A 22,659-nucleotide genomic window follows, 5' to 3' on the forward strand; every position below is an offset into this window, starting at 1 on the left:
CCCAGCCCTCTCTACTGGAGGCTTCCTTCACCTTCACCATAAGGAACTCTCTCCTGTCTGCTCTCCTTTTCACAACAAACTACTGTATTTCCAATCTCTTAGCTCTTGGCTTCCTATTTAGGCCACAGGGTTTTTAAACGACTTTGATTCTGAACATTATGTGTGCCACAAGCTCTCATTGCTTCTTAGGCCTTAAATAATTCTAACTGCACAGGGCCATGGTGGTGGGCTCCACATAATGGCGAAGACCCAGGGTTGTGTGAAATACTGGAAGGAAAGGGCCACCCTGGGCTGAGAGTGGGCTTCCTGTTCACCCACCAAGGGCCGTGTAACTACTGGTCATGAGAATGACAACTGAGAGAGGGCCATCCACAGCCAGGGCTCTACTTCAAAGACAGAGGCTAAAGTTTACTCTAATTTCCCAGACTTCCAGAGAACAGCAGATGATCACAGGTGGCCATGTACAAACGCGAGCATGGGAACAAGTCTAATAACCTTGTGGACTCACACACCAAATTACATCTAACATTCGAAAGTACCTTATCTTTAATCAAAACAAAAGGTGTTTGGTACATCTGACTATGTTCTGGAAACCCCCCCAATCACTTTATGTATCATACGACTCCATCTTTTTTGTTCTAAACAACCTCTCTGTAAAATCTTTCCAAAAAAATAAACTATGTTTACACCCACGACAATATAATTAATGAACCTCCCAATGGTCTGAGTTGTTACAGTGCCATTTGTAAAATTTTACTGGTAGGCTGCTTTTGGAAATTAAGTACATCATGAAATTGAAATGGGAAAAATAAGTGATTAAAAATATCTAAAATTATTTCTGTTTTATAGAGGAGAAAAGATGATTAGCTTCATATGTACTCATATGTACAATATTACAAATAAAAAACTAGTGAGTATATATAAATGGTAAGTAAAGACATATATACACATGTGCATGTTACAGTCTGAAATTTTTACAGTACACAGAGCTTGCAATACTATAGAAAAATATTTTAAAACCATAAGTATAAGAATACTCCACTTTTGATAGATAAAAATGATATCAAACTAATTAGGTGAAAGTTATGAGTCAACCTACATTTAATGTACACCAAAAGCAACTTAGAAAATACCACAGCTTTTTTTTTAGTAATCTATTACTTACATCAAAGTAGGATCCTGCATGCTCTAATATCAGCTGAGTAGAATCAGGCTTATTTTTGCAATATGTGACATACATCTGAAACTTGTCTGCCTATAAACAAAAAGAAAATTAGACTAGTATCCCTTTCAAATGGCAGTAAGTCAAATTATGACAAACTTTTTATGTAAAAAGAAGCTGGATATGTAAATGAAATTCAAGCCTCCAATTTAAGAAAATTTCTAAAGAAAGACATTAAAATAAGAAACATGTCCTGTGATAGGACACACGTCCAGAAACCTCCCCTGGCCCAGCGAGTCAGGACGGAGCCCCAGCCTCTCTTCTTACAACAGTGCGTGCAGACCTGAGCATCACACTTAGCAGGGCCTGTCACCAGGACTCATAGTTACATAGGAATCCCCAAGGCCATGCGGAGGCCTGGCATATTCACTCAACGTTCTATACCAAGCCAGCACTACTGCCAATGAAAGTCAGTTCCACAGTAATAACTAGCTGGAGAACATAACTCTTTGGGGGTAAAGTCTGCTTTTCTGTCTGCAGACACCAGGAGAAAAGGATGCCATTTGAGAAGTGGACAGCGTTCCTTCTAACGTCCGTCAAAGCCACCAAACAGTAGTGACAGAACAAGGTGCTGAGGTTTCATTACCCAGGTTACAAAGCAATGTCCCACGTCCTCCGGCAACTGCTCATATTTTTCCAGCTCTTTTAGGAATATGCTGCAGAGAGTAAAAACGGTATAATATTATTAAGGTGTCCTAAAGCATTTTACGAGTGAGATGACATGCCAGGAACGAGACCAAGCATACCATGAATTTAGGCAAAGTCTGAATTGCATCATTTTAATCAAAAGCAGTGAAAACTGTATCATTTAGGTTTTAGTTTAACAAAATGTGCAGCAAGAGCTATGAACTGGGGTAAGTTACTTTGACTTTCATACAATTAATTAGTTCAGCCTTCAGATACTTTCTGGGCTTCCCTTGTAGCTCAACTGGTAAAGAATCTGCTCATGATATGGGAGGCCTGGGTTCAATCCCTGGGTTGGGAAGATCCCCTGGAGAAGGGAAAAGCTATCCACTCCCAGTATTCTAGCCTGGAGAATTGCATGCACTCTATAGTCCATAGAGTCAGACACAACTGAGGGACGTTCCCTTTCACTTTCAGATACTTTCCAGTAGAATCGTTACCCCAGCTGTTCAGAAGATGCATGCTAAGTCACTTCTGTTGTGTCTGACTCTTTGCAACCCCCAAGACTGTAGCAGCCCAGGCTCCTCTGTCCATGGGATTCTCCGGGCAAGAATACTGGAGTGGGTTGCCATGTCCGTCTCCAGGGGATCTTCCTGATCCAGGGATCGAATCTGCTGTCTCTTATGGCAGGCGGGTTCTTTACCACTCCTGCCGCCTGGGAAGCCTGATACGTTTAGTAGCAAAGGATATAGTTTCGGGGATACTCAGTTCAGAGAACCAGTCAGGTCTTTGTGTCTTTGCTGGTGGTGGGGTGGGGGGCAGAGAAGCGAGGAACACCCTGCCGGCTCTGGCCCAGCACCATCTTTCTCGGGTGATTTGGGGTGCACAGACTCCACCTAAAGATGCTGCTGCTGCCTTTTTTTTTTCTCTCCTTTTTCGACTTTAAAAATAAAATCATGCTCCTCCTCTGGCCAGTGGCAAGTGCACTTTACTTTGGTCACACTACGCATCTGTTCTGTCCTCAGTTCCTTCCTCCTTCTTATTAGGAAAGACCAAAAACATCAGCCAGCAGCCCGTGGAGGCCAGTCCTTTCTTTGAACCCTAAGAAGTAACTGACGGGGCAGCTGACGATACGGCTCGAGAGCAGCCAGTGTGCCTACGAAATGGCTTCGGCTTTCCAAATCTCATTTCTATAAAGAGTGAATTCAAATAGAAAGTCGAGTCTCTGTTAAAAACAGTCTCAAGAATGTCTGTCCTTGAAGCAAGACTGGCAGGCTTCCTTCAAATTCCAACAGGATCCCTGGAATCTATGTGTATTCGACTGGAAACTTGCATTTGTCATGGTACTTCAGCATAGTACCTAGACTTCTAGAGTCGCTAACAGGGTCCCTACAGATGAAGCCACTCACTTATTGTGAAACTCGTAGATCTCCTGCATGTTCCCGAAGATGATGAGCTCTTTGTTTACAATGCCCGGGGGGATCTCCTCCACGCCGCTGGTCATTTCCCACAGGTAGGTCTGGCCGGGAGGGAAACAGAGAGGGTTGGACAAAAGCCCTGAGCACATCTCCAAGAAACGGCTACTTCTGCTCTCCGTCAATACACACCCAGAGTTAATGTCTAGCTAAAAATGTATCTTAAGAATGAAGCCTCTTACAAAACAACATGAGAAACTATTACTAAGACAAATCTCAGTTGTTATTAATGTTTGAGCATACAGTCTGTTCTTTTAGACTCTAAATATACTCCCAGCTTCAAATCTGGGGATTAAGCTGCTCCTCAAGGTATGAGGAACATTCGTTAAACTACGGAGCATCAGCGGCTAATTGTAATCGGTAGGCGTGTCTCTCTGAAGCTGCTGTAAAATTCTACCGAGAGAATGTCAGCCAGGCCGTCATGTGATAAATGAAACGAGAGGATTAGCGCTGTTATCATCTCTGTAATGAGCGAAAACATGCCTGGAACTTCACAGAAGTGCAGAAACACGCAGAGAGGGCCGCCTGTGCACACTTTCAATCTCAAAAACAACAACGAAACGGGCGACCAGTTTAAGAATTCAGTAGGTAAGAATAAATAGCCCTGGCCATCTCCTGTGGACCGAGGAGCCTGGCGGGCTACAGTCCATTGGGTTGCAAAGAGCTGGACATGACTGAAGTGACTGAGCACATACAAGAATAAACAGCAAGACTGTATATACCCCATCTAAACAAACAAGCAAAAAAACTTACTTACATCCATACACTCCCGGAGGTCTCTTACGTAAGCCTTTTCAGTTTGAATTAGCTCAGCCATTATGAACCTCAAAGCAGAGGAAGACAAGTGACCAGTTTAATTCACAGTCAGGACACAGGCTCATTTTAACTATTCACTTTTAGGGTTTATGAAATAATAAGGTGATTTTAAAAGCTTTAGCCAGTGATGTGTTCTGGAAGATTAAAACAAGAATGAGTCAAAGACTAACAGTGCCCAGTCACCAGGTCAAAGAAAAAAAAACATTTTGGAAAAAATTTTGCTACGGTACCCAGTGATCAGGGTTTCTCAACTTGGCAGCGTTGATGTTTGGGGCTGGACGATGCTTTGCTGAGGGCTGGCCTGGGCACTACAGGACGCTGAACGGCACTCCTGGTCTCTGCCCCCAAGATGCCAGTAGCGCTTCCCCCGCCCCACTAGTCGACAACCCAAATGCCTCCACATACTGCCCAATGTCCCTCTGGGGGGAACAAAGCTAGCCCCGACTGACAACCACTGGTTTAGAGCCATCTTTGGTCTCTATTAATACTCAGTAGAGTTTACTAATTGGCAACTTTGAAACTTCAGCACTTGTATTATTAATTTCTCCTCCCCAGTATTATCACTCATGACCCACTGATGACAAATGATAGCAGAGCAAGTTGTCAACCCCATGAGACAGGGGCACAGGATAAAAACAAGACACTGTTTCCAAGTCAGCTGATGTGGGTGCAGTGCACCCAGTGGGCACTGCTGCTGTGAACACGAAGCACATTCAGAGCAACGAGAAGGATTCACGCCGTTTGGTTTCAGAGCACACACAGAAACAAGCGTGCTTGTCCAAGTGACATTTCCTTCACTTCCTCACTGAATCCTGGTGGGCTCTTCGAGGCTAGCTTACTCTTTCCTGCGGGCAGATTTCCGCTTTTCCTCATTAAGTTCATGGGCGGCGTCTCGGAGTTTCACCTCTGAGCCGGGGATACTGGCCGGAACAATATCCAGCTGAAGACTTTTGCTCTGTGGAATAAGGGAGGCAGTGCACCTCTGTTAATTAAATCAACAAGCAGGACACAAAGACGCAGACGGTAATTTATCCCGCTGGCACAAAGCAATTTACCGATTTGTTGGAATCTGAAGAAATCCCTAGGGCTTTCTCCAAAGAGGTCCTGTATTTCTCCATCCGCAGAGAGAAGTCTCTGTACCTCTTATCCACGGCAGTGACACATTTTTTTATTTCTGCCGCATGGGCATGCCCCTTTTCACAAAAGCCGTCGGCCAGCTGTATCAATAGCTTCACTCTCTCTTTGGTTTGCTGCGAAAGAACAACAGGAAAAGTATTGTGAAGCAAATGCGTCCAATTGCTGGCAGCCAGAAACACAGTGGCAACTGGCCTGCGACTCTCTGAGCTCTGGACAGGAAAACGACCGCTGGGGAGAGACACTCAGACTGAACCCCCGCATCCACACCAATTCACCTCCCCGTCCCCAGACTGGCTCCCTTGGTTTGCCTCTTTCCACAACGAACGGCATTTTCACGACCTCGAAGGAAAAGTCTGGGCTCTGGACGGTGTCTTCACCTGGCAGACGCCCAGACCCTGCACACTGAGCAAGCAGAGACTGGCTCGGGGTGGTGTCTGTGGTCCACGACCCTCCTCCTGTGAAGGCTGCAGGTACAGGGGACAGATACCCTCTGCCTCATGCTTCTCTATTCTGCGTCCCCAGTTAGACTGAAGGCCTGTTCAGGGCAGCAGCCATCGGAGATTTTCCTGAGGCTGTGGGGCCAAGGCATCTCCCCCACCCCACAGGCACCTAACCAACCCCCTGAAGAAGCGCCATGTCACACACTCATTTCTTCTTTAATTCTCAGGAGATAATGCAGGAGGAGTCACCACCAGGGAAGCTGTCTTCACAGAGGTATTTTAAACTTGCTCCCTGTGTGAAAACTCTCTCTCCAAAATAAATGTATTTCATTTTATATACACATTTGGAGAAGGAAGTGGCAACCCACTCCAGTCTTCTTGCCTGGAGAACTCCATGGACAGAATTCCATGGTTGGCTACAGTCCATAGGGTCACAAAGAGGTGGACACGACTGAGCGACTTTCACTTTTTCACTTTTCGTGTGCACACAGGAAAGATCTTTAAGTGAAGAATAACTCTTGCTTTTTAAAGTTAAGGATAACCATAAAAGCAGCGTTCTCCCTCCGTCCCTCCTTCTCTCTCTATATATATATATAACATGGACTTCGCTGGTGGGTTAATGGTAAAGAACCTGCCTACTAATGCAGGAGACACAAGAGATGTAGGTTCGATCCCTGGATCAGGAAGAGCCCCTGGAGAAGGAAATGGCAACCCACTCCAGTATTCTTATCTGGGAAATCCCATGGACAGAGGAGCCTGGCGGGCTACAGTCCATGGGGTTGCAAAGAGGCAGATATGACCAAGCATGCACACACATACATATATTTAAATACATATGCAGAAACATATATATAGACATGGCAGTAACTCAAATCTGATTTTTCAACAGATTTTTTTTGTCACATCCATTGCACTTACTATTTCACTTATTATTATCACTAGATTTATATCCTTTGTTGTTACCACTTCATTCATTATCACTGCTTCGGCTTCCTTCAACATTCCCACTGACATGTTAAATGATTCCAGTTACTCTTCTGCTATGGAACCTGCTTTTCTCAGTTAAGTCATAAAGACTTTCTGGTGAAAGCCTAACATTCAGGAAGTTGACTTTAAAAAATTCCCCAAAGGAAGAAGGTCAGGGTTCAAAACCTGGATAAACTATCTCAGTTTGTACAATAAAAGTTTTGAGCAGAATTCACTAGGCAGCTTGCAGAGCCAGTTGTCAACAGCCTTAGACTCTACATGAGCGCCCTGGGCCTCCCGTGGGCTCTCCCACAGGGTCCAACTTGCCCAGCGCCCCTCCAGGCTTGCTGGCCTTCAGTTCTGTGCACCATGGCCCCTTTGGCCTGGAAAGCTGGTTCCCTGGACAGCTCTGTGGTTCCTTCATGTCTTTGCTCAAATAAAGGCCATTCTTAACTGGCCTCCCTGACTCGCTTAAAATTGCAGCTCACCTCCCTGCCCCAGGCACCTTCTCCCCATCTGCTCTGCTCCACCCTGTAGCATCAGTCTCCAAGGAGGTACAATTTACTTGTTAAGATCACTTTCTCTCTCCTGGTTAGAATGTACCCAGGGACATTTGCTTGTTTTGCTCATTAATATCTGACACGCCTTCTCTGTGTCTGGTACATGGTGGACATTTATCAAATATTTATTGAGATAATAAATTACCATTAGGACCTTTACGCAAGTGTATATACACCTGTAACTTTAATTGGTGAAGTAATTACTTTTAACTGGCAAGAATTACGCAATATACAAGAAAAAAAAAAACAAACACCCACTTGAAAAGTGAACTCAAGGGACATTACTGTCTCTGTGAAAAAAAAAAAATCACTATTGTGAATTATATAAAACTTGTTTATTGTAGAAATTGAGCAAAACTGACAACATTCTAAAAGTTTCTGGGCCCTTCATCTTGTGTGGAAATGAACTCATGTAGAGTGAGCTCAAAGGAAAATACCTGTCAAACAAACCTTCTGACTTGTTATCAGCACGATACCTTTCTGGTTAAGACAAGCCTAATTATATACCAAGGAGGTAAGAAGTCAAAGCTTCAGACCTAGAAGCATAAATTCCAAAAGGGATTTAAATTAGAAACATTAGTAAATTTTAATATCAGAGAGAATTAACATGACTGATGCAGGATTTTTTTAAAAATCAAATTGCCTAGAGGAGGTTTTCCAACCTTCTGAAAATCATAGAAAGGTGCTTTACCACCAGGTAAGCATTCCTTACATTCCCCTGATGTCAGAATGACATCAGTGGAGGGCACTGCAAACAGCTTATCCTTCAACAATTCAGGGGCTTGGGCACTGCCTCCTGGCTCGCTTTTCACACCACTGCCCCAAAGTGGCCCACACCCTAGGCTTCACTGGGATCACGCACTACTGTAGTACTTACCTGTCAAAAGAAATCTGAGTATAAGTGGACCCACACGGTTCAAACCCTTGTTGTCTAAAGGCCAACCGTGTATCTTTAAGGGGTTAAGAAAGTGGTTTCATGTTTTAAGTGGTGGGGACATAGAAGTAAAGATAAAAAGAGACAATTTGCCTACACTAAAACAGAAAACAAAAACCACCAAGAAACCAAAGGAAGATTTTCACATATGTCGAAAATACATCACAAAACAGACTAGTTGTCTATATGTGACGCCAATAGGCTGATTCTGATTCTATGAAACTCAACGCAGACCACAAGATTTCCCAGAGGCAAAGCCTGGTAGATCTATAAATCTTCCATGTATAAACTTCATTTAAACAAAAAATGCTAATCAGAGAGTCAAAGGCTTCTTGATGAAATCAACCACAGCCTATCAAAGATGGCAACCCTCGTCCCTATGGCTGTCTTTTGTTCTTATTGTTTAACATGCGTGTATATACATTTACTTATTCATCAAGTTACTGCTGGTTTGTCCGATCAGAACATGCAATCCATGAGCTCAGCACAGGGAGTAGCTCATGGTACACAGTAGGGGCTCAATAAATAATTGTTGAAAGAATGAATGGTGTGATCAAAACTAAGTAGAATGAATCTGCAAATCCATGAACCTTTTATAATATTGTATTTTTAATTTGTACTTTTTAAATGCATTCATGTATTGTATTTGAACTGTACTTGAATTTGTATACATTCAAAGTGTATTTGAATTCACAGAATTCAAAATTCAAAGGACACAGAAGGACACAAAGTGAAAAGTCTTCTCTACATAGGCCTGTTGCCTCTATCAGCTTTGTGTGCATGATCAGATCAGATCAGTCGCTCAGTCGTGTCCGACTCTTTGCGACCCCATGAAGCGCAGCACGCCAGGCCTCCCTGTCCATCACCAACTCCCGGAGTTCACTGAGACTCACGTCCATTGAGTCAGTGATGCCATCCAGCCATCTCATCCTCTGTCGTCCCCTTCTCCTCCTGCCCCCAATCCCTCCCAGCTTTATTACATACAAACAAGTATTTGTATGTATACATGTCATTTTCTCCCTTTCATTTTTTGCATGAATGCGTATGATAAGCACTGCTGGGCACCTGGTGCCTCTAACAACTCCTGCTTCTGCTTTACCAGCAGGACACAGCAGCCTCCTTGCTTCTGTAAAGAGATTTTTATGAAAGCAGATTTTTGTTTTTAAAGTGTACAAATGTTATAATTCGAACAACTTCATCTTTAGGCATAATCAAGGGACTAGAGAAAAATAAAGGCAGACTGAACGCTTAAGCCCACAAACTCAAAAGAGCCTCATTCGTGGTGTCCTCAGGTGACCAGAAGCCCGGAAATGATGCAGATTCAATGGTCTTGGACACTGTCTGGTCAAAGAAGGTGTCTGGCACAGGAGACTGGCAATCAGGGAGCCGTGTGGGGAGAAGGTGACAAGATTGTGAAGGTCAACCTAAGGCAGCGGGTCTCAAACTTCAGCATGCATAAAAACCACCTGGGGAGATGGTTAGAGATGCTGTGTGTCAGGGCCCGCTCCCAGCGACTCCAGGTCAGTATGTGCGGTGCCTGGTGAGGACTGAAATCTGCTTCTAAGGAAACACCCAGAGCCTGGATGCAGGTGGTGCGTGCAAAGCATTCTGAGAAACTGCTGCCTTGAGTTGCCAAGGAATCAAGGTGAGCCTTAATCAGACGGTGAGGCGAGGCTTTATTTCCATTAACCCTGAAAACGTGAGATTACTAATTATGTAACTACTGGATTGGAAGATGTCATGTCAGAGCAAGAAGGTTTCTCTATATAACAAGAGAAAAATGACTTCTTAGGAGATAGTAAGACGGAGGGGGACAGGTGAGCAAGGGCCTTACTTCAACAAGAAAAACTAAATGACTTTTCCCAGCACCACAGCGAGAGTTGTCTGATGAAAAAGAAAAGTAGCCAGAAACCATAGAAAAAAATGCTAAAAAAATAAAAAGTGCAAGTTGCTCTTTTCAAAATCCATGAGTTCCTCTTAGCAAAAAGAATTCCGTATACCCAATAGATGAAACAGCTCTGTGTATTTGGAAAATAAAAAGGTCAAATTTCACCTATGATTTTAGATGTTTATTTTTTTTACAAAATGTGAGCCAAAAATATGCCTCTTACTGCTCATTCTTCCAAAAACCACAAGCCAAGTTTGAGGAAAAGGAAAATTTAGGAATAATGGGAAAGCCCCTTTGTACAGCCTCTACTGGTGGCACAAAGCTACCACGATGCTCAGTCCTAGACGGTGGCATTCGCACCCCTGTGTGCAGGGTGCATCCCCCAAGTTGTGCAGAACGGCTGTCTGGCTGCACATGCGGCCAGCAGAGCACAGCATTCACGGGGATTTAAGTTGGGGCAAAGAAGCAAAACTTCAATCTACTTGAGTGGTATCTTAGGCATTTTCTTTGTATCTTTATAACCGAAGGATACTCAAGAAACAAATAAAAATCATCAAATGCACACAATAACTATATTTATTATCCAATTACTAACAAAAAATAACAATTACACAGCCAAAGCCGTGCTGGAGCTAGAGGAAGCGAAGGCAAAGACGTGATGCTTACCTGCAGAGGCAGCAAAGGCCAGCTCCCCTCAACTGAGCAGGCGGGAGCCCCCTCGGAGCACCCGTGGCCCCTCTGGGTGTAAACCCCCACTGAACACCAAGGCTACCCGCCGAGCCCCACTGGACTGTGGGCTCCTCCAGAACAGAGACCGTGGGTTCCCACAACCCAGAATCCAGAGGCCGAACGAAAAAATGAATTTACAGCTTGTGGTGGGGGCGGGGCCCGGGGGAGCAATGCCCAGGGAAGATTAACGGGAAGTCAGAAATCGCTACAGAAAGTGTGAAAAAGTACAAGTCGACATGATACAAAGTAGCTGTTGTCATCCTAAATGATTTAAAAATTCCCCATTGATATGTTCTCAAAGCCAAGTTAAGGGCCACCTGAGAAAATCAATCTTCTTACCTTACAGGAAGACTACTCTTTAACCACAATTGCTACCCAGCTTGACCACTGATTTTCTACTCTTAAATCTGAACTTATTTCCAACTTTTTCTAAAACCTTAAAATCATCCAAAACAGAGGTGCTTCTGAAAACTGTACAAAGAATGCATATTCAAAACTCTGAAAAACAAAAATACCACCAGTTGAGAAGATAAGCCTAAAAACCTCAAAAATGTTTTGTGGTTTTTAAAAAAAGGAATTAGCCCTGCAAATATGTATTTGAATTGAGAAAATATTCATGCCGATGTGTGAATTCTTACATATTTGCTTAAAAATTCATAGTCATACGTGCTGTCTATGCCATAGAGCTGTATTTAATTCTGCAGGGAAGTGAAAATGCCTCCAGTTGTATAAGCCTATGAATAGCTACTGACATAAACTGTGCCAACCATCAAACCCAGACAGCCAGGCATGATGCTACTGTATCCGGGTGCGATGCTACTGTAACAGTTTTCACTGCTTAAGACAAGGAAAGGAAACACCCACAGGACCCGCCTAAGTCAAGCTGGGAACACCAGCATTCCGTAAACATAGCAAGTACTTGGATAATACCTTGGGAAATAAAACAGAATGAAAATAAGAGAAGAATAACGAAAAGGACCAAGAAGCAAGAAAAAATAAAGGATGTTGTAGGGCTTTCCAGAAAATCAGAGGAACAAGAGGAAACAGATAAATGTAGGCACAGGTGGGGACAGCATGAAAAGGGCTCAGAATCATCCCTGAATTAAGGTCTAACAGCCCCTCTGGCTCACCCCGTTCCTCCATTTTATAAGGCACGTCTTCAACAACATTTTTAAGACCTTATTTATACAAAATAGGCTTCCCTGGTGGCTCAGATGGTAAAGAAGTCTCCTGTGTGGGTTCAATCCCTGGGTCGGGAAGATCCCCTGGAGAAGGAAATGGCAACCCACTCCAGTATTCTTGCCTGCAGACTCCCATGGACATAGGAGCCCGGTGGCTACGGTCCATGGGTCACACAGAGTCAGACATGACTGAGCGTGCACACACATGTGGTTCGAGGTTATCTGGGCAACACCTGGCAGCCACTCAGGCCTGGGGCTGCCGCAGGCTCACCTTGGCGGTGATCTGGAAGTCCTCATGCTCCTTCAGCAGCTCCTGGGTGTGCTGGATGCTTGAGCCCGTGGATGTGTGGGTGGAGAGGTAGAACTCCCCGCTGTCGTGGATCCACTCCAGAGCCTAGACGTGGAAGGAGTGGGAGAGAGTTCAGGCCTTGGCGGCGGTGAAGCAAGGCCCGGCTTCCCAGCATCTCATTTAAACATCCGCAGGCCCGGGCTGGCCCGCCAGCTAGAAATGCTCCCTCAAAGAGAGACGAGAGTCTCAAGCGTGTAACTTCCTTCCAAAAGGAGAAGAAAAAGTTGACATTCTGGAAAAATGGGATCGTGTCACTTGGGCATCCACAAGGCCTAATAAGTTCAAGTGTTTCTTACGACCTTGGACCTAAAGGACCGTAAACGTGCAGTGAACATCATTCCTCAGGAGTACTGACACAGCGTGCATGAGGTCGGAGACCTGGAACTGCTGAACACTGACATTCACGTCAAGGGACTTGAGAACCTTCCTGGGGAGTTCTAACTAATAAAAAAAAAAGAAAGAAAGAAAAGAAAGCAGGAGCAAAGGCCCAACTTTCAAACGTGCAGCTTGAGGCCTTTCTCCCTGTTCCCGCCTTCAGTGGGCCCTCAGGCAGCACCCACTTGGCTTTTGGGGGCTCCCACAGAGGAGCCTCCTCATTACGTGTAAGATGCTCCGGGCCAGGCTGAAGGGAGCCGAGGCTCAACCTCCTGGATGGAGGAGAGAGATGATCCCCCCTGGGGAGAGGGGGGCTGGCCAGGCTCAGGCTGCAAGAGAAGGATACAGTCTAACTCCTATTCACTCCTTCATGTTTTTAGATGGAAGCAGTTTTTCCCCTTCTTCCCCTTCTACGGGCCTACATCACAAATGAAATCAAACTTGCTTAAACATACGCATCTAAAAAAGGAACACTATAGAAAAAACAAAATGCTTTCATATCGGCCCTCATAATCTCTGGGTCCAGTGTGATTTGCTGGTCTAGCAACAGAAACATCACTGTCTCTATTAACACTTTTATTTTTGAAAAAAAAAAAAAAAAAAAGCCACAACCCAGAAAACTTGCTGTGCACCATCCTCGCTGAGAATTTACTTTTGTTTTGCCGGAGTGAGGCTATTCCACCTTGAAAGCAATGCTGACACTGAATCAAGGCAGAAACCATGGAGGTCAGTTCCCTCAAAGGTCCCTAGCGGTTCTGCTCACAGAGGGAGGGGTGCCTGAGTGTCTACCACGCAGGCAGGTGCTGAGGGGGGCGCTCGGGATGGGAGAGGCCAGGGCCCTGTCCTTGTGACCTGGAGGGACTCCTGGGCTGAGAAGGGATGGGCTGGGAGGGAAGGGCCCTGGGCAGGGGGAGGCTGGAGGGTGACGTGGGGAACCTTGGGGGTCACAGGGCCTGGGTCTTTGGCCTGGAAGTGAATGGGGTTGCTGTATGGAAAAGGGATTGGCAAGGAAGCAACACAGGTTAGCAAACTGGCCCAGAGGTGTAGACAGGACACGGCTGGGCTGGTTCCCGAGCTGGCTCAGACGGGGAGAGGGGAGGGCAGAGGAACCCGATGAAGGGGTGGGGATGGGAAGATGAGGGGAAGGCAGGAATCAGGGAAAACACGGGGGGACATGGCACGTGGGGAGCCTCAGGTCCACTTCGGCTTTGGTTAAGGCCACAGTGGAGACAGGCCAGGAGGGAGGTGGGGTCTCTAAATCTGGACACCAGAAACGGGAGGCCAGGGCTGGGAGATACCGACAGTGCGCGATAAGGAGAGGGGAAAAAGAAACAAGAACGAGCCCTGAACTGAATGCCAGCTTGCAGGGGTGGAGATAAGGGAGGGAGAAGCAGCTCGGAACCCCGAGGGGCGCAGAGCAGAGCCTGGGTCGCCGGCCACAGGCCCACCTGGAACCCCAGGGCCTCATCCCAAACCCTTGAGCCAGCCGGGGCCACCAAGACCAGCGTGTCCCACACACTCGGTATTTCCTGCACGTGTGCTGTTACTGTGCAGACCAGAGCCCAGCCCAACTGGGCCGCAGGGCTGACGGTCATCCTCTGTCACAGCAAAAACTGAATCATCTTAAATTTTCGGCAAATGAGCTGACTTTAGGAAACAGCGGCAGCATGTTCCATTATTACTCTTTGTCAAGGGAAATACTTCGTCAAGAGAACAACTTTGTTCTCTGTCACTGAATGACTCCTTGTCTTTCAACAGAGAGATAAGAAAGATGTGTGAGAGAAGATGATGAAACCATCTCTAATTAGAAATCAAATCAGGCCCCTGTCAATTTGAAATATGGTTGGATTCTCTTTTTAAAAATGTTAAGAAAGTGGACTTTAAACACTAAAAAATACTACTCCTCGCCGCCCCTGCTGGGCATTACGATCACTGCATCCTGGAGAGTCAGTCAAGATGAGGGAGAGGGCGCCAGGTCCAGGGACCCCGAAACCTGCTCCCGCCCTGGGATGCCAAGCAGTTCTGGGCAGCAGGCCCCACAGCGAGACTGACATCTACCAGATTAAACAGAGTCTGTTCCCCAAGAGGGAAACCTGTGCGGAGAAAAACAACCTTTCTGTGACTGTATGCCTACTCTGGGTCAGGCCCACATCAAGTTTCCAGGAGGATGGGGCAGATGGTGCAGGTCTGGCGCGGTCCCCGGGGACCAGGAGCCCTGGGGAGGCCCCGGGGACTGAGACGGCCCACGGGGTTCCGAGAAAGCCCCCTCCCCTCCCTGCCCCAGACCCTCCAGACTCTGCGCTAACAGTTTACGGATTCTTATGCAACTGTTAAGGCCAAAGAGAAGTGACGGGAATCTTCCTGTTTGAGTTACAATCAGACAGACTTTACCCTAAAACGACCTCCACCACTGATCATCGGGGCTGAAGGCCTTGATTCCCAAAATGACTTCCGAGGGGTGGGGGCGATATGGCAAACGCACCCTCTCGATGTCTCTGCCTTAGCCAAAGGCACGGCAGAGTTTTTCGACTCTACTGAATTCTGAGAAATACTGCCACAGTTCTTAACTTTAGCTCCATTTATCTAAAGAGCACAATTTGTATCTTGAAAATATAGACACAGCGATGTAAAAAGCGACCCCTGTATTATTTTCCAGTGACTGAAATCATGATGGTGACTGCTGGGCAGAGCCGAATGGCACGCTTGTTGAGGCCAAAATCACCGAGGCCGCACGTGCGTGAGGCCGTGGGGTTGTCCTGCAACGAACTTAAGTGAAAGGCACGGCAATGGTGTCCGCTCAAGAGGGCGGACACGCCCCCCACCGCGGGGTCAGCAGCTGCCCAGCTGACGGCGGCGGCCTGAGCGCGGGGAGCCAGCCGGGGCACTGACCTGCTTGGCGCTTCGCTCGAAGACCACGAACTGCTGGCACTGGTCCAGCCGCCGCTTCCTCATGGTCCAGTAGTGCAGCACCCTGTTCTCCCGCTGGAAGAGCTCGTTCAAGATATCTGAGAGAGAGCAGAGCGCCCCCGGCGGGGCCCGCGGCGGTCAGCACGCCCGGGAAGGACACGCATTTCTGTTTAGAAAGGTTTTAATGCAAGTGCCACGGCAGATCATCAGATACTGAGCCACGCTGCCTGCCCGCCCGGTCGTCTTCACACGCCTGTACAGACCGCCCCAGCCCACTCTTAAGACTGAGGTCACTGGACACTGAGCCAGCCTCTAACCCCTCAGGTCGGCAGGGTCAGTGGGGTAGCGACTGCGCCCCTTGTTGGGGAAATCTGAGGATGCCTGGGAAAACACCATTATTAGGTATTTTGTGCGAGACTGTGAGAACATTCCCGCAGAAGGAACTTCAGCGGGCCTCCAATTAAAATTAATAAATTAATTTACAAAAAAAAAAGATGCCAGTCAAAATGGTGGCACAATAGAAGAAAATGATGGGTGTTAAAAACAAAACCAAAACCAAACTCTCAGGAGAGGAAAGAACGTGAAGTTGAGAAGCACGAAGCCAGAAAGGAAAACGTAAGACAACAATCTGATTATATGAGAATTAAAATTGTCATGATCAAATAAAACAGTACACATGTAAAAATATTACACCAATTAAGAGCCCAGAAAAACCACTGGGAACATATGAGACATGGATCTAATTTACTGACTGCTACTGCTGCTGCTAAGTCGCTTCAGTCGTGTCTGACTCTGCGACCTCATAAACGGCAGCCCACCAGGCTCCCCTGTCCCTGGGATTCTCCAGGCAAGAACACTGGAGTGGGTTGCCATTTCCTTCTCCAATGCATGAAAGTGAAAAGTGAAAGTGAAGTCGCTCAGTCGTGCCCAACTCTTAGCGACCCCATGGACTGCAGCCCACCAGGCTTCTCTGTCCATGGGATTTTCCAGGCAAGAGTACTGGAGTGGGGTGCCATTGCCTTCTCCGAATTTACTGACTAGTGAATGGGAAAAATGTGAATAACCTGTTGGCAAAACGAGCAAAGCATACAAACATGAAGGTTGTGATTTTATGAAATGGTATGTGGCCAGTGAAAAGTATGGACACACATTTCATCTCACTCAAGCAAAGGGATCAGTTTCTGCCATCTTCCTGGGCTGGAGGGACGGAGGAAACCTGCGTATGTGTATTACTGAGGCAGGGAAATGGAGTACAGACCCAGCAGATGGTAACTGAGTGACAGGTAATGACAGCGAGGTGTGCACACCCTTCAACCAGGAATTGATCTTTCAGATACGTTGCTGACACAAGCTCCCAACACGACCTGTACAGATGCACACGCACCGAGATGCTCTTGCAAAAACTGGCAGCAACATAGGAGAACGTCAATTAGGGGTCATGTTAAATCAATTACGGAATCAGTACAATGCTGGACAAGAAAAACAACAGACCAGACCTCTAAATTCTGATATAGAGTAAGATTATTACTAAGCGAAAGAAGAAAATTGCAGGGGAATATGGTCCCATTGTGATTAAAAAAAAAAAAAAACCACCACAAAAACTAAAAAGCCAGATGGATGAGTTGAAGCTAAGCATGTTTATATCCGCACGTCCACCTACACACACAGAAGGATGCATAAAGGTCCTCACAGAGGTTACCACAGGCAAAGGAGTTAGGTATTTATAAAGTCTGTACGCTTTAAAAATCCTTTACAGTGAGTCTGTTTTTACTCAAGAAGTTAATAAAGTAAACAGATTAAAAAAAAAAAAACTTTAGAGAAAGATTCCCCAACTGGAATTGCAAATCAAATAAGTGATACCTAGAATATAACTTTATTGGAAAACAACTTTTCCACGAACATTTACCAAGTTCCTCATTGCTGAGTGCTGTGAGAAGCAGGAGCCTGCGAGTCGCACGTACCCGCAGCTTGGTGGTTGGTATTGCTATGGTCTCTTTGCTTGAAAAAGTGAACTAGCTTAGTGAAACTAATTAGGACTGAAACTTGAAGCCTGTCAAAAAATTAACCTACCACTTAAAATGAAATGGCTCTAAGTCTTTTCTAGTCTATTATTTCTGTAGCCTCTGTCTGAGGCAGTGCTGAGGCTCGGGTGAGGATGGAAGCTGATAGAACAATGCCCGAGTATCGATAGTTTTAAACAACTCCCATTTCCTGAGGACCCATTTCCATGTCATTCCAATTCAACTTGTAGAAACAATTACGATTAAGTTGAAAGTGATATATCACTTGGATGCATTTTTATTGCAAAATAGTCAATCAGAATTCTATGGCTTTTATTAGTAGCCTTAACTTCCACTTGTCTCAACCCTACCTACAGTCTAGTATAATTGCTCCCAGGTCTTTTTCGATGCATTTCCGAATGTGTGTATATGGTTTTTACAGATTTTTAAACTCAAAGGATACCCATCTACATAACTTTCTTTTGCAATTTGCTTTTATTAATAATGCTTTAAGTATATAAAACTGGTAACACAGTGTAGCAATGAAACGGGTTTATCATTTCTGTGATTTAAACTTTTAAAAATAATTGGCCTATAGATAATTCTGGTTTTCATTTTTTCCCTGATTCATATTTTCACTCACTTTGAATAAAACAGTCAATGTTAATAAATATCTTGAACATGTTGCATTTTCTCCCTCAACTTGACTCAATAAATTATAAACCTATGTTTATTAAATATTTTATTACTGAAGTAAGATAACTTATGATTAACTTTAATGGTATTAAAAAGACATTTATAATGAGCCCCTCGTGGACATTTAATTTCCAAGTATGTGGGGTTTTTACAGTATCTTTGATATTAATTCCTCATTTTGACATTAGTTTCTCATTTACACGCTTTCTTCTCTGCAATCACCCTCTGTGATTTTTCAGTCTCCTAACTTTATTGAGGCTTTCAATGGCTAAGTCAAAGATCTCTCTTGGTAAATGTCACATTGCTCTTGAAAAAATGGGTTCTTTTCATATATCTTTTGATACTGATTTCTAACATAATTCCACAGGGATAAGAGAACAGACCCTGTATGACTTCAATACCTTTAGACCATGAAATTCTTGCACATTGTTTTATGTCCCTGCATATGTTCCAGTGTCTCCTTGTTTATAGTCTATGAGAACTTGAATAGAATTTGTATCTTACTGTTGTGTGAAAACTGTATAAATCTTAATTGTGTTGAACTGGTGCAGAGTGCTTTTCAGGTCTACTATATCCTCTATTGCTCTGTATTTTCATTCTACAAATTTTTGAGAGTTTGATATTGTAACCCCAACTAAAAGTCTTAACTATCTACTTAAAAATTGTAATATATAGTGGAACTATATGTAACTTAGTTCTGTGTCTTTCAAGTCTCCTGTAAATGTGATATCATACTTTCATAACTGAAAAAAAAAATAAAAACACCAAAAACAATTTTTAAAGATGAAACGCAGCCCTGGAGAAGATGCCCAAGCACGCGCTGTTGGCTGCCCTGCCAGCCGAGCCCTGGCGCACTCACTTTTCACTTGCTGCTCGGGGGCCTTGATGTGCGTCACCATGCCTGGCATGTTCACGCTGTTCCTGTGCAGGTACTTCAGGAAGACGTCCGCGTTCCTCCTGGCAAGCGTGCAAGCCTAAGCAACAAAGCAGAGCAATGTGTTCACAGGGTTCACACAGACATGTCTTCGGTGTATACGACTGATGGGAGCATGGAGCTCTATCACACATCTAAAGCGTCCATCTGGTCAATTTGCCGTCTGAAGAATACATAGGCTGAATCCCATTGCAATTAAAAAAAACAACAACTCAGTCTTGGCGCCCTTGCTCCAATGAAGCCAGCGGCTATGTTGAGAGCTGCCCTGTGGCGAGGTCCAGGGGGCCAGGGTCTGAAGGTGACCGCTGGGCCGCAGCCAGAGGGGAAGTAAAGCCTTTCTTCCCAGTTTAGCCTTGAGGTGACTGCATCCCTGGCCAATACCTTAATCGCAGCCCTGGGAGAAACTCTAAGTTGGAGGGCTGGGCTAAACCGTGCTGGGAATTCTGCAGAGGGCAGACAATATGTATTTTCAGATCTCGAGTCATGCAGTCTCCGTGTCTCTGCTGTACCTACTCAACCTGCCCACTGTAGCTGAAGGCAGCCACGGATGACACTTAAATCAATGGGAGTAAATGCACTTAGCCGTCAGGTCTTAGCCTGTAACCCTTTGGTTTAAGCCACTGAACTGCACGGTGGTTTGTTACACGGTTTTACTGCGGTAACAGACAACCAATAGCACATGTTTAGAAGTCAAATAAGTAATTTCATTAATGTATTAGAGTTTCATTTAACAGAAGACAGATAAATATAAATCAAAATGGTTCAGGGGGATTAAAGGGATTGAAATCCCTTAACTATATTAGAAAGGGAAATATCTTGCCCATTGCTTAGCCCAGATCTGGAGTCAATCTTTTCCTCAAGGAGCTCCATGTCCTTCTTGTAAGTGAACGGTACTAAGAGCCCACAGCCTGGGCACGAGGGACGCTCATCATCAGTGGGCAGGGCACTGTTCCTAGGCATTTTCAGGGGCTGCGGTATCTTTATTTTTAATGAGAAAAATACACCATGAGCCTCTACTGATCAGATTGAAATAAGCTGTCATGACAAACAGCAAGAAAGCCATGAAGACTGCTAGGGTCATGTCAAAAGGACATCCGAGCCAGCCTGACTGGAAGGGGCTGTCACCAGCAGGACAAGTTTAGGATATGAAAAGACATACACCTGATTTCAATGAGTGCCTGAAACACACCAAATGTTAAAATCCATGATGATGCTACAAGAACACATTGATCACAGGCAGAGGTTGCCAGGGAAACAGCTCATTATTCTGAAAATCATCAACAGAGGGAAACGGTCACGCATAAATCCCACATTATTTGGCCAAACTCTATTCTAGCGTAACCAAATAACTGAGGAGGAAATAATTCCATCTAACCAAGACAGAAGGAGCGATACGACTACCGCCCTGGTGCAGCTCTAATGAAGGGATACCACCACTGGCAGCTAAACCCAGCGGATTAAAGGCTGATGGGGAAGCGCACGAGGGAGGCTACGGGCTCACCATGTCTGGGGCACTGATAAAGCCTCAGATCACAGAGACAGCAGGAGGAGACGGTGTGTGTCCCGAGGCAATGCCGTGGGAAATACACAGCATCAGCCGTGAGGCGCCCTAAGCATGCCCCACACATGCACCATGAGGCGCCCTAAGCATGCCCCACACATTCACTCAAACCGGAACCTGATCGAGGCCCTCAATCCAGCCAAGGGAAACGGAGAGAATCCAGGATGGTGCTAAGTGACCCACAGGATGCAATCATCAGAACTGGGATGAGGGAAACTCCGCAGTATGAATAATTCATTTCTTTACTTAATAAATGCTAATTGAAAAAGGGAGGATAGGTTTAGACTAAGATTTAAGAGACATACCAATCAAATCAATGCGTGGGCCTTGTCTGGATTTTAATTAAGACCAGGTATAGAAACAAATTCATGGGACAACTGGAGAAATTTGAACACTGCTGGATTTTACATAAAATAAGTTATTACTTTTTCAGATCCGATAATGGTATTGTGGTTACAGAATGGTTTCAGAGGGATTCCCTAGCGGCTCAGATGGTAAAGAATCTGCCGGCAAAGCAGGAGACCTGGGTTCAATCCCTGGGTCAGGAAAATCCCCTGGAGGAGGAAATGGCCACCCACTTCAGTATTCTTGCCTGGAGAATCCCATGGACAGAGAAGCCTGGCGGACTACAGTCCATGGGGTCACAAAAGAGCCGGACACGACTGAGTGACTAACACTTTCATACCTTCAATGGTTTTAGAAAGGAAGAATTTAAATGCTTAGAGACACACAGAAGTACTTATAAATGAACTGGCATAATACCTAGAATTTAAAATTACCCAGGAAAGATGGGCATATGCCCACATGTTGGTAATTACTGAATCTGGGTGAGCAGTACACAGGGGTTCATTATCCATTCTCTCAATTTTTGTACACATTTTTAAACTTCTACAATAAAATGTTTAACAATGTCCAGCACGTCAAAGACATAATCCTAGATGAAGGAAAGAATCTGACCCGGTCTGTGTTGATTTTTGTTTGTAAACTTAAACAGCAGCAACAAGCAGGGTGGGGGGCTTTCAGGTTCTATTTGAACAGTTGTAACTGAAGATCCCAGGAAGCTCCGTTTTCCCACCTTGATTTGCTTAAAAGAAAACCTCTGTGGGAGAAGCTCGTAACAGGTCAGACACTAGGTTTAAGAGTTTTCCAAGAGTTACAATTTGTTCTCTCAGACCAAACAATAACTCTAATAACTGTCAGCTCAGAGGATCACCTTCAAAATGAAACAGAAACAGAAATGATTAAATGTGACCGGATATGGTGTCGGCAAGGTCAGGATGCTGGAGCCACGAGGAAAACCAAACTCCTTCAAGCAACAATGGCCAGTAAACACCAAACCTATTTTCAACACGTCTGAGTGGCCACCAGCAGAACCCAGGAGGTCGTTTTCACAAGTGGAAGAATGCAAGGTGGAAAACTATTACAAGTTAATGTAGCTAAACCTTTCAACCCCATTTTAAAATTAACTGTTGTGAAGCACACCAGTGACTCATGTGTGACTATAACAAGACAGCCTTGAAAAGTGACTTATTTAAACCTTCTCAGAGTTAAGACTTCCAGCTGGGCCTGAATGGGATTAAATTTCTCTTGTAGGAAACATTTCCTGAATAAGTATTAGTAACTGGTCCTGTGACCCCCAGGTGTTCCTGCACTGTGCCCACTTTACACTGGGCTCACACATGTTCCAAGATGGTCTTTGTTCCTAAAAAGGCTGAATTTCCAAAGGAAGATTATTTTGAGCTCTAAGCGCTTTTGTTTCAGCACATCAGTTTCTGCTTGTCAGTTCAGAATCACTTGGTATTGGGACTGCTACCCATTCTTTACACACACAGATTTCTGTCTAGCTCTTTCTCTGTGAAAAGTAG

General features: G+C 45.0%; 1 protein-coding gene across 4 annotated transcripts in view; it reads right to left on the bottom strand.

Moving 5' to 3' along the window:
* The window catches only part of TRIO (trio Rho guanine nucleotide exchange factor), a 361,479-nt gene that overhangs the window by 113,827 nt on the left and 224,993 nt on the right, over positions 1-22,659 (bottom strand). For all 4 annotated transcript variants that reach the window (XM_070774837.1, XM_070774838.1, XM_070774840.1 and 1 more), the window contains exons 19-27: positions 19,159-19,273; positions 15,586-15,701; positions 12,244-12,366; positions 5,193-5,387; positions 4,977-5,092; positions 4,079-4,145; positions 3,256-3,365; positions 1,809-1,878; positions 1,166-1,255 (exon numbers count right to left, since the gene is read on the bottom strand). In XM_070774837.1, the coding sequence (XP_070630938.1) occupies positions 1,166-1,255; positions 1,809-1,878; positions 3,256-3,365; positions 4,079-4,145; positions 4,977-5,092; positions 5,193-5,387; positions 12,244-12,366; positions 15,586-15,701; positions 19,159-19,273 (1,002 nt within the window). The remainder of the gene's footprint in view (positions 1-1,165; positions 1,256-1,808; positions 1,879-3,255; positions 3,366-4,078; positions 4,146-4,976; positions 5,093-5,192; positions 5,388-12,243; positions 12,367-15,585; positions 15,702-19,158; positions 19,274-22,659) is intronic.

This window comes from Bos indicus, chromosome 20, assembly GCF_029378745.1.
Source record: "Bos indicus isolate NIAB-ARS_2022 breed Sahiwal x Tharparkar chromosome 20, NIAB-ARS_B.indTharparkar_mat_pri_1.0, whole genome shotgun sequence".
In the NCBI taxonomy this organism is placed as follows: domain Eukaryota; kingdom Metazoa; phylum Chordata; class Mammalia; order Artiodactyla; family Bovidae; genus Bos; species Bos indicus.